The sequence below is a fragment of the Echiichthys vipera genome (assembly GCF_963691815.1).
Source record: "Echiichthys vipera genome assembly, chromosome: 20".
Taxonomy (NCBI): domain Eukaryota; kingdom Metazoa; phylum Chordata; class Actinopteri; order Perciformes; family Trachinidae; genus Echiichthys; species Echiichthys vipera.
In genome coordinates, this window is record NC_139845.1 from 1212411 (window position 1) to 1224910 (window position 12500).

General features: G+C 33.5%; 1 protein-coding gene across 1 annotated transcript; it reads left to right on the top strand.

The window, feature by feature from the left end:
• The first annotated feature begins 2246 nt into the window (after nt 1–2246).
• LOC310962323 (tetraspanin-8-like) lies at nt 2247–12035 on the top strand. Its single transcript, XM_083934737.1, has 9 exons — nt 2247–2407; nt 4257–4328; nt 4410–4526; nt 5111–5185; nt 5969–6064; nt 9040–9147; nt 9830–9865; nt 9941–10024; nt 10864–12035. The coding sequence occupies exons 1-9, from the start codon at nt 2348–2350 to the stop codon at nt 11011–11013; spliced, it is 798 nt and encodes a 265-aa protein (XP_083790863.1). The 5' UTR covers nt 2247–2347; the 3' UTR covers nt 11014–12035.
• The last annotated feature ends 465 nt before the right edge of the window (nt 12036–12500 follow it).

The following is a 12500-nucleotide window of genomic DNA, read 5'->3' on the forward strand; positions in this document are numbered from 1 at the left end:
CGTTCAAATTTGACTTAAAGTACCAAACGTAAAAGCGCTCATCATGCAGAATAATAAATATTATATTAATTTATTACAATTATCGATACATTAATGTTTTTATCTCTTGAAAGCTCTAAAAACTAGTTAGAGCTCATCAGAGACTAGTTATTGAGCTTGAGATACTAAGACAATTTCTTATAAAGTTTTTCATTATTTTAAGATATAAAGTCATTTTTTTAATAAAGTTTTTCATTAATTTAAGCTACAAAGTCATTTTTTTAATAAAGTTTTTCATTAATTTAAGCTACAAAGTCATTTTTTTAATAAAGTTTTTCATTAATTTAAGCTACAAAGTCATTTTTTTAATAAAGTTTTTCATTAATTTAAGCTACAAAGTCATTTTTTTAATAAAGTTTTTCATTAATTTAAGCTACAAAGTCATTTTTTTAATAAAGTTTTTCATTAATTTAAGCTACAAAGTCATTTTTTTAATAAAGTTTTTCATTAATTTAAGCTACAAAGTCATTTTTTTAATAAAGTTTTTCATTAATTTAAGCTACAAAGTCATTTTTTTAATAAAGTTTTTCATTAATTTAAGCTACAAAGTCATTTTTTTAATAAAGTTTTTCATTAATTTAAGCTACAAAGTCATTTTTTTAATAAAGTTTTTCATTAATTTAAGCTACAAAGTCATTTTTTTAATAAAGTTTTTCATTAATTTAAGCTACAAAGTCATTTTTTTAATAAAGTTTTTCATTAATTTAAGCTACAAAGTCATTTTTTTAATAAAGTTTTTCATTAATTTAAGCTACAAAGTCATTTTTTTAATAAAGTTTTTCATTAATTTAAGCTACAAAGTCATTTTTTTAATAAAGTTTTTCATTAATTTAAGCTACAAAGTCATTTTTGGATAAAGTTTCTCATTATTTTAAGCTACAAAGTCATTTTTTGGATAAAGTTTCTCATTATTTTAAGCTACAAAGTCAATTTTTGACAAAATTTCTAATTTTTTGAGATACTAAGTCATTATTTTAAGCTACTAAATCATCTTTGGTTAAAAAATGTATTATTTTGAGACACTAATTAATTTCTTTGATAAAATTTCTCACTATTTTGAGATTTTAAGTCATTTTTTGGCTCAAATTTCTTATTATTTTGAGATACTAAGTCATTTTTGGATAAAAGTTTTCATTATTTTAAGCTACTAAGTCTTTTTTGGGTAAAAAAATGTGTTATTTGGAGATACAAAGTTATTTTTGGATATAGTTTTTCATTATTTTGAGACACTAGGTCATTATTTTAAGCTACAAGGTCATTTTTTTATAAACTTTTTCATATTTTGATATACTAAGTCATTTTTAATAAAGTTTCTCATTGTTTTAAGCTACAAAGTCACTTTTGGTGTAAAAATGTCTCTTTATTTTAAGCTACAAAGTCATTTTTGGATAAAGTTTCTCATTATTTTAAGCTACTAAGTCATTTTTTGATGACAAATTCTTATTTTTTTAAGCTACTTAGTCTTTTCTTGGGTTAAAAATGTGTTATTTGGAGATACAAAGTAATTTTTTAAAGACAAATTCTTATTTTTTAAGCTACAAAGTGATTTTTGGATAAAGTTTTTCATTATTTTGAGATATTAAGTCATTTCTTGATAATGTTTTTCATTGTTTTAAGCTACAAGGTCATTTTTTGGCTAAACTTTCTCATTATTTTGACATATTAAGTCATCGTCTTTACTCAATATTCAGATGTAGCCTACTAAGTCCCTATATTTCTCATTATTTTGAGATATTAAGTCATTTTTTAACTCAATATTCAGAGTTAGCCTACTAAATCACTGTATGTCTCATAAATATAACTTATTTTGCATTACATTGGAATAAGCTGAGCTTCTATAGCAGCACTTCTTCCACCGCTGTCTCTTTAATTTGTATTTTATGAAGAATTTACAGAAAGTAGTGAGACGGTCATTTCCTGGATGTGGACCCTGAAGTGGTGGAGTCATGCCAGGCCACAAACACAGGAACCTCGGCCTCTCAGCGACCCTACACCGCCTCCATCCCCCCACACACACACCCTCCATCCCCCCACACACACCCACACACACACCCACGTTAAACAGGGAATTTTCCACTCGTCTTCCCGGAACGAACCTCCTCCTTCCCTCCTTCTTTCAGTTCGTCAAACAGCCCCCGGAATCGTCCATTTTGGTGCCTCCTCCTCTCCGATGCTTCCCGGCAGCCTCCGCCCCTCTCCGGTGCCTCCTGTCCCGTAAAACCGGCTCACGGTCCCGCCCTCTCCTCACTTGTGCTCCGCTGTAGCAGGATTACCGTGTCACTGCTGTGTTTTTGGGCCTAAAACAAACATGGCGCGGGTCAACGTCTGCCTCAAACGGCTCTTAACCATCTTCAACATCTTCTTCGCGGTGAGTTTTTCGCGCCCTTTGATTAATAACCGTTAAAGAAAATGTCCGCCTTCATATGATTACAATAAAAAGTGCGTAGCGTTTTATTTAACAGTCGGTCGCCTCTAAAACATCAATTTAACACTTATATTAAATAAATTAAGGTATTTAAGAGCAAAGTACTCAACTATAATGTTAAGAATAATAAAAACAACAATTTTTGGATGTTAATTTGGAGTAAACTTTAACCGGAAGTAAAGAAAAGTGATTTTTTTTTTCTTGAAAACATTGAAAAATAGTTTCAGATGTGACTTTAAAACAACAATTTAACACTCATGATAAATATATATTTGTGTTATTAATGTTTTTAAATCAGTCTTGAAGAGCAAAGTACTCGACTATAAAGTTATGAATATTAAAAACAACCATATTTGGATTTAACTTTAACCGGAAGTAAAGAAAAGTGACTTTTTTTCTTGAAAACATTGAAAAATAGTTTAAGATGTGACTTTAAAACATCAGTTTAACATTTATAATAACGATATATGTGTGTTATTAATGTTTAAATCAGCCATAAAGAGCAAAGTACTCGACTATAAGGTTATGAATATCAAAAACAACCATATTTGGATTTAACTTCGACCGGAAGTAAAGAAAAGTGACTTGTTTTTTTTGTTTCCTTGAAAAAACGTTGAAAAATAGTTTCAGATGTGACTTTAAAACATCAATTAAACACTTATAATAACGATATATGTGTGTTATTAATGTTTAAATCAGCCATAAAGAGTAACTATAAGGTTAGAAAAATAAAAAACAACCATGTTTGGACGTTAATTTGGATTTAACTTCGACCGGAAGTAAAGAAAAGTGACTTTTTTCTTGAAAACATTGAAAAATAGTTTCAGATGTGACTTTAAAACATCAATGAAACACTCAAATAACGATATATGTGTGTAATTAATGTTTAAATCAGTCATAAAGAGCAAATAACTCGACTCTAAGGTTAGAAAAATCAAAAACAACCATATTTGGATGTCAATTTGGATTCAACTTTAACCGAAGTAAAGAAAAGTGAAACTAACACATTTGTTTTTACATTTACAAACTTTTGTAGCTTTATTGTGTTACTTTATTTATTTAATGTGTGTGAATTTTTAAAACATTGAAAAATAGTTTCAGATGTGACTTTAAAACATTAATTTAACATTTATATTAACGATAAATGTGTGTTTTTTTTATGTTTAAATTAGTCATAAAGAGCAAAGTACTCGATGTTTCTATTTTAATTTGGATTTAAATTTGAACCGAAGTAAAGAAAAGTGAAACTAACACATTTAAAGTGTTTTTGTTTTGTCATTTACAAACTTTTGTAGTTTATTGTGTTACTTAATTTAAAGCTATTATGATTTAAGACCAAAACAAAGTGAACGTTACAGTTGAAAATACTGAAGATTATAGATTTTGTTGTGTTTCCTGCTTTTGGGGCGCGGATTTTTAGAAAGTTTCTCATTATTTTGAAAGTTTCCCATTATTTTTAAAAGTTTCCCATCGTTTTTGATAAAGTTTCTCATTAATTTAAGAAACTTTCTCATTATTTTAGAAAGTTTCTCATTAATTTAAGAAAGTTTCTCATTATTTTGATAAAGTTTCTCATTAATTTAAGAAACTTTCTCATTATTTAAAGAAAGTTTCTCATTATTTTGATGAAACTTTCTCATTATTTTGGAAAGTTTCTCATTAATTTAAGAAAGTTTCTCATTATTTTGGGAAAGTTTCTCATTATTTTGGAAAGTTTCCCGTTGTTTCTGCCCTCTCTGGTGCGTGAACGGTGACGTGTGTCTCACCTGACTTGTGTCTCGGCGTGTTCCAGATCGTGGGCGGCGTCATCATCGCGCTGGCGCTGCTGTCGCAGGCCGTCACGTACTCCAACGGAGGAGAGAACGTAAGAACCCGTCGTCACGCACTCTGAAAAAAGCTCCAGAAAAGCATAACCACGTGACTTCACCTCTTTTCTGTCCTGCAGCTCGAGGGTCGAACCACCGGCCTCCTCACCCTCTACCTGGTGGGCGGCGCCACCATGGTCATTGCCATCCTGGGGGCGTACGGCGCCCACAGGGAGCACAAAGTGTGTCTGATCGTGGTGAGTACGGACACGAGGCCCGAACGGGGCCGTGCACGGGGCCGCACACGCTGCTCATGGTGACGTGATTAATAACGATAAATATTAAATGTATAACAATAAATAAATTTAAAAAAAACATTAATGCACTATAATTATAAAGTATGATTAATAAAAATAAATGAGATCAGAAACATTTTCCGTATTCTTGAACTGAAGTATAATAAAAAAATAAAGAATAAATGTTAAAAAAATGATATAAATATATAAATAGTTTTGAGGTAAAGCTCACAGCATTTATTTATAAGTTTATGCATTTAGATAAATAATAAACAAATATATTAAAATAAATATTTAACAATAATTAATAAAATAAAGAAGAAGATCAGTGATTTTCTTAAACGATATTTAACACAACATTGGATTTATAACAAAACCAGAGCATCATTGTGAAACTGAATAATAATAATATTAATAATGATGGTTTTTATAGGAGAACGCTTCGTTTGTCCATTTAAAGTTAAAGTTCCTCAGGAACAGTGTAAACTGTGCAAACGTGTGTAACACTCCTCCTCCTCCTCCTCCTCTGTGCTTCTCCTCTGCAGTTCCTGGTGTGTATGGTGGTCGGGAGCCTCGCCATGCTCCGGGTCGGAGTCCCCACCGCTGCAGCCCGACCCCAGGTAAGGGCCCCGACACGCCGCTGTGGTTCTGCTGTGGTTCCACTGTGGTTCTGCTGCGGTTCTGCTGCGGTTCTGCTGTGGTTCTGCTGTGGTTCCACTGTGGTTCTGCTGTGGTTCTGCTGTGGTTCTGCTGTGGTTCCGCTGTGGTTCTGCTGCGGTTCTGCTGCGGTTCCACTGTGGTGGACCAGGCTTGTTTTTATTTTATTGGAGGTTAAAGTTCATGAATAATTAGGGGCGTGGCCTCTTGAGTGACAGCTAGCCTCTGGCCCTCACTTCTCCTCGGAGGCTAGTTGTCATGATTAGCATCATTAGCATGATAACATTAGCATGCTAACTCCGTCATCTGGACCTGGACTGCGGTCATTCGTGTGGTAGTGTTTCCATAGTAACAAGATGAACACACCGTGTTAGCATTAGCTCTGTTATGCTAATTAAATAGCCTTGAATACAGCCTGCTATCTCTGACACAGACACTAGATGCTAATGCTAATGCTAATGTGGAGCAGCGGAGGATTGTGGGTGTTTTCCCTGAATTGCCCCCCGGGGACAAATAAAGTTTTTTTAATTGAATTGAATTGAATTCCAGTCTGTGAGCGTGCGACTGTGTCGAACATCAGTGTAAATCAGAGACGCTGCTGCTCTTCACTCCTGGAGACACGGGACTCCCTTTAGCTGCTAACCTGTTAGCCTAGCTTCTGGTAGCATTGGTGCTAATGTTGCTAATTCAGTAAACGTCAGCCAGATGTTGTTTTATTTTAAATGTGTGTGTGTGTGTGTTTGCAGCTGGAGGGTGTGCTGGAGAAGAGGTTTCGGGAGCTGCTGCCTCTGGACACAGCTTCATACGACGTGAGGCAGCTGGCTGAGAGTCTGCAGACTCAGGTAACACACACACACACACGTACACACAAACTCTCTCTCTCACTCACACACACGCACACAGGTAACACACAGGCACACACAGGTACACACAAACCACGTGCGTGCGTGTGTGTGTGTAAAGACCAGAGGTCACGTCAGGGCGCACAGGTGGAGGCACCTGATTGGCCGGTTCTCTGCAGAGGTGCGTCGTCGTTGTCGTCGGGCAGAAATGCAAACGAGGAGGAAGTGGCACATTCAGAGCAAACGCTGACTCTGCACTTTAAAGACAATAAAATTCAATTCAAAATGAATTTAAATGGTAAAATCTTCTTAAGTCAAATATTGAAATGTGATAAATCGTGATGAATTAATAAAAAAGCCTCTAATTAATTATTTTTTAATGCTTTTCTGGTTTAAACGCAGCTTTAAAACGAACCTTTCACTTAAATTCCTCCTGTGTGAGAAAAAGCGTTTGTGTCCGGCTTCATTCCTTCTTCTTCTTCTTCTTCTTCTTCTTCTTCTTCTTCTTCTTCTTCTTCTTCTTCTTCTTCTTCTTCTTCTTCTTCTTCTTCTTCTTCTTCTTCTTCTTCTTCTTCTTCTTCTTCTTCTTCTTCTTCTTCTTCTTCTTCTTCTTCTTCTTCTTCTTCTTCTTCTTCTTCTTCTTCGGCTCCTTTTTGTGTTAAAATAATAAAATAATCTGTGGGAACTTCTTGTTTTTGAAAGAGGAAGAATCCAAAGTTTCTCTTTTTTGTTTCCTCTTTAAAGAAAAACATGAAGTGATTTCCTGAAAACGAGCGCTCGTGTTCCCGTGCTCGTGTAAAATCAGACGTTAGTGTCACAGGCGTGTGGATACGGGCGTTAGCTCGATGCTAACTCATCATGGGGATCACCATTCACACGCTAACGGAAACTAGCTTCATGACGGTGGAGTCATCTTAGAACTGCTGCATAAATAAATAATAATAATAATAATAACTTTATTTGTGTTGCATCTTTGAACACAGCAGTGAAAGTGCTTTGACAGCAAAACACTAATAATAATAATAATAATAATAATAATGATCAAATCCAATGATGTAGAACAGAACCAGAAATTACGCTTCATCGTATAAAAGTGTTCTGAGGAAATTATTATTATTATTGTTGTTATTGTTGTCAGTTCATTAATTAAAGGTGCATTAATTAGTTCATTTGTATCATTTCAGTTTTTACTGATTTATAATAATTACACATTAATTTAACTGAGGCTTTAATGCAGAGAGACCGTTAGCTCGATGCTAACACATAATGGGAATCGCCATTAAAGCGCTAGCTGAAAATAGCTTCATGATGGTTAAATTCCGTCAGATTTGGACTTGTTGTTGTTTTTCAGACAGATTTTGATGCTGAAACGTTTAAAAAACATGTGCAGCGTTCAAGTTTCTGTAAAAAGTATAAAAACGATCTTTAAAGACTTCAAACTTAACTTAAAAGAATCTGGTTCTTGTGTTTTTATTGGTTCATATTTTGAGAGATTATGTTTTGAATTTGTTCATTTAGTGCAGATTTATTTTAATCTGAGACACAATTTCAACACTTTTGTTCATTTTTAGGGTTTAAAAACTTTCTAAAGGGTTAAAAAAGTTTGTTTTTGCTCGATAATTAAAAAATCAAACCTTTTAAAATCCAAAATAAAATGAAATTTGAGTTGAAATGAAACTAAAAACAAACAGGAGGAAAAATTTTAAACACGATGTAAAACAGTTTTTTTTTTCTGTTTTGCTGCAAAAGGAAACTTTTGTTTCTTTGACGCAGACGAGCGTTTTTTTAAACTTCCTGTTTCCGTGGGAACGAGAAACTTTTCACCGCGACAGGAAACGACTTCAGTTTCTCACACAAACATTTATTTATTTATTTATTTACACTTGATTCACTCAATTAATATTAAACCCATTCTAATAATAAAATAATAATAATAATAATAAATGCTTCTTTTCTGTTTCACTGTTTAAATATGTTTTTGTTTTATTACTGAAAAACAAAGTTATTCAGATTTTATTGTTATTATTGTTTGTTTTTTCTTTTCTTTACATTATTTATATTTATATTTTCTATTATTTGTTGTTTCTCCTTTCACACATTAACAAACTAAACTAAGTATTTTATTTATTTAATAAAGTTTATATCTAAGTTTTTCTTCTGACTACTTTTCTAAATATTTTGTGTTTTATTATTGAAAAAACACAAAAATCCTTTATTGTTTTTGTTTTTCTTTATATATTTTTCACATGTTCAAAATAAAAAAACAAACTATTTTTATTTGATTTAATTAAGTGAATATCTCAGTTTTTCTAATAAATGCTTTTCTGTTTTAATGTTTAAATATTTTGTGTTTTATTACTGAAAAAAACGTTATTCTGATTTTATTGTTGTTCTTGTTTGTTTTTTCTTTTCTTTGTTTATATTTCTGTTGTTTTTCCTTTCACACACAAACTAAACAAACATTTTATTTAATATTTATATTATGGAAAAATTAAATATTATATTATTCTTATATTTATTCGTCTGAATACTTTTCTAAATATTTTGTTTTTGTGTTTTATTACTGGAAAAACAACCAAAAGTTCTATTTCTGTTGTTTTTCCTTTCACACATAAAAACTAAACTTATATTTTAAAGAAGTTTTTCTTTCAAAGGTTTGAAAAGTGCTTTAATGTGAATTTGCATTTATTTCATAAATTTTTGGTGGTTTTAGCGTAATTCCGTCTTTTTTTATCGTGATTTTAATGGAAAATTAAGGTGAAAAGATAATTTTTAATATCTAAATGTATCTTTATAAATAAGTTATTAACCTCAGCTGTGAGTAAAGCAGCGAATGGCGCCCGTCGTCACGGCGACGGGTGTGAAAGGCGTCGTCCTGAAACACGAACAGAAAGAACTTACATGTTTTTGCTCTAAATGCGTCTGAAACGATCAGGAAAGTAACTTTGTGTGTTTGTTTGTTTGTTGTTGTTCAGCTTCAGTGCTGCGGCCTCTTCAGCTACAGGGACTGGGAGGACGCCGTCCCCGACTCGTGTGTGTGCGACCAGCAGGAGGAGATGGAGGGGAAGTGTCAGACCGTCAGCGTGAGTCCAACACCTCAAACTTCACTTTATCTTCCTTAAGGGCGCCCTTCCCACTGTGCCTCTGTACCGTGCCCCAGCACGTGTCACGGCTAAAGTCTGGTTCCTTTGACCAGTGTGAGTGCAACCGTACCACGTCTAGGAGCGGCACGCTTGCCGTCCACGGCCCGTTTGGGAGAGGTGGGCTTTAGTAAAGCACGTTTGCACGTGTACGAGCACGAGCGTGTGCACGTGTACGAGCACGAGGCCTACGGCGGTTCTGAGGTCATTTCCTGTGCGCCTGTTGGGACGTAGAAAAAAGAAGGAGGGACCATGCGCGGACATTTCAAACAATGGCGGTGAAAGGTTGACGTTGGTGTGATGCGGAGGTGGAGTGTTTACTGCAGATTTGGTCGATGAAAAGATTCAAAAACAGTCGACAAGACGCACAAAAACTCCGAGGTCTACGGAAAGATCTGGAAACAAAGCCACGCATCGCCATGACGTCATCAATGCGTGTGACGTGTTACGGCGTGATGACGTATAGGCAGCAAGAAGCATTCTCCGAGGCCCAGGTAGAGTGAGTACAAACGGGCCTGGAGGGGGGGACAAGGACCCTAAAGCACGGGGCACGGGACGGAGGCACAGTGGGAGGGCGCCCTTAGCGACAGTTACTGACCTTCTTCTTCTTCTGTGGTGTCTCCAGAGCTCGCTGCTGCAGAGGAAGTCTGTCTACATCAAGGTGAGTTGACGCTAAACGCTCTGTTACCAAACGTTTCGCTCCGTCAGCAGTTTTAAACCGTGTCTTCCTCCTCAGAGCTGCTTCCCCGTCATCATGCACTACGTGCTGCTCGCCGCTGACGTCGTCATCGGGGTCTTCTTCACGCTCGCCATCCTGGCGGTGAGAACCAAACACTTTTTATATTTGAGTTTATTTCATCAGTGATGTGAAGAAGAAGCTCAGGCTCAGTTTGACTTTTATAAAGAAACACACAAATAAAGACAAAAATAATCTTAAAAATATTTAAATTATTCTTAAAAACAAAAACATAAAAAACAAAACAAATTAATTAAAAAAATGTATTCCAAAAAAATTAATGAAATCAGATAATTCCAAAGAAAAACAAAAAATATTCCTGAAAAAATCCTAAAAAACAAATAAATTTAGTAAAAAAAATCTCAAACAAATTTGCCCAAAAAATGAATTAAAAATATTATATATATATTCCAAAAAATAAATAAGACAAGATAAAAACTAAATTATTCCCCAAAACAATTAAATAAAAATTATATTCCCAAAATAAAATAAATTTGGTAAAAAATAAAAAACAAAAAAACAAATTTAATCTCATAAACAAAGTCCCAAAAAATTAAATAATTCCCAGAAACAAAAAAAATCCTCTAAAAAAAAAAGTATATTTATAAAAAACAAAAACTAAATTATTAAAAACAAATAAATTTAAAAAAAATAAATCCTGACAAAAACAAATAAATTCCCCAAAAAACAATAAATAAAAAAACCAAACAAAAATATACTAAAACAAATAAATGAGAAAACAAAACTAAATTTCCCCAAAATAAATAAATAAAAACACATTTTTAAAAAGTGCCCAAAAACAAAATCATTCCCAAAACAAATGAAGTTCAGATTTTTCCTTATTTTAATCGAACAGTGACAGAACACCCCCCCCCCCCCCCTCTACTTCCTGTGTTTGAAACTCACTTCCTGTCTCCCTGCAGCTGCTCGGGATGATCCTGTCCTCCATCATGATCCACCAGCTGCGTGTCCCCCCCAGCGCCCGCGGCCCCCCCGTGCTGCTGTCGGTGCCGGCCGTCTTCACCGCGGCGCCGCCGAAGTACCAGGAGCTGCAGAACCCGCCGGTGTACTGAGGACGCCACTGACGCCGCCGCCGCCGTCTTCCTCTTCTGTGGTCGGCAGCTGCAGGAAGTCGTCTGGATGCCTTTAAGTGCCTTAGCGTCTCCGTGGCAACGGCCGCGGACTTCGCTCTCTAAGATTTTATTTAGGTTTTTTCTAAATCAGCCGAGTGAATGTGATTGGTCGATGCAGAAGGGGGCGGGGCTTATCGGACGCTTGTTTTTGTCCGAATCTGCTGCTTAAATATAAAAAAATGTTGTTTTTTTTACTTTAATGTGAAAATTTTAAATATTTAATAACAAAATATTTTTATCACGGTTAAAAAAAAAGGAAATTAAGAAATTAACGTGTTTGAAGTTTGTAAAAAACTTAAAACCATTTTTTAAACTGTAACAAAATCATTTAAAACGATTTATTTTGGTTAAATTCAAGAGCACGAAGTTTGAAAGTGAAGAAATTCTGACTTTTTTCTTTGGAAAACTTCAGATTTAAAAATTATTCTGTGAAAAAACATCTTTTAGTTTTTATCAACAGGAAGAAAATCATTAAAAATCACATTAAAGGGAAGAAATTAGAGTTTAAATGGATGCTTTTATTGTGAAAGGGAAGAAATTAGAGTTTAAATGGATGCTTTTATTGTGAAAGGGAAAGAAACTCGAGTTTAAATGGATGCTTTTATTGTGAAAGGGAAAGAAACTCGAGTTTAAATGGATGCTTTTATTGTGAAAGGGAAAGAAACTCGAGTTTAAATGGATGCTTTTATTGTGAAAGGGAAAGAAACTTATTAAAATTAACAGTTTTTTTTAAGTTAAATCAGTGAATTTAAACTCGTTTTGTGCAGAAACGACGTTTTTCTGACGTTTGAAGCAAAATTTCACTGAAAAAAGTCAGAATTTAAAGTTTTTTATGTTGAAAACTTTATTAAAACTTTATTTAAAAAACAACATTTGAATCAAAACCACTGGAGCTGAAGACGAGAAGCTTTTACTCTTTACTCTTTATTTTTTTACACGTTTCAAATAAAAATGAATCTTTATTTTGTTTGTGAAGTTTTTTCTGTTTTTCACCTGATTATTAATAAATAAACTGATTAATAAATAAACTTTATAGTAAATAACGTGAGTTTATATTAAATATGTGATTATTATAAACTGTTTTTTCTGCTGAGGACGAAACGTGAAAATGACTTTAATAATAATAAAAGAACTGTCGTCAACACTGTCAGAAATACACTTTAGTAAACAGGTAAATCTGTATTAAATACTGTAATAACTTCACTTAAACAGATAAATATTGTTATAAACACTGTAATAAATAGTAAGTACAATTATAAATATTGTAATTAAACAGGTAAATACTGCAGTAAACACTTTTGTGAACAGTAATTAGTTATAAATATTATAATAAATAGTTAAATATTGTATTAAATGGGTATATATTGTTATAAATACTGTAATAAAAAGCTGTATACTGTTATTAATATTGTGATAAATATTGTAAT

What these genes read in the sequence shown, in the direction of transcription:
- LOC310962323 (XM_083934737.1), top strand. Translation starts at nt 2,348, where the DNA reads ATGGCGCGGGTCAACGTCTGCCTCAAACGGCTCTTAACCATCTTCAAC. An exon ending in CCGCTGCAGCCCGACCCCAG is followed by an intron (nt 5,186 to 5,968) that starts GTAAGGGCCCCG and finishes GTGTGTTTGCAG; the next exon opens with CTGGAGGGTGTGCTGGAGAA. An exon ending in GGAAGTGTCAGACCGTCAGC is followed by an intron (nt 9,148 to 9,829) that starts GTGAGTCCAACA and finishes TGGTGTCTCCAG; the next exon opens with AGCTCGCTGCTGCAGAGGAA.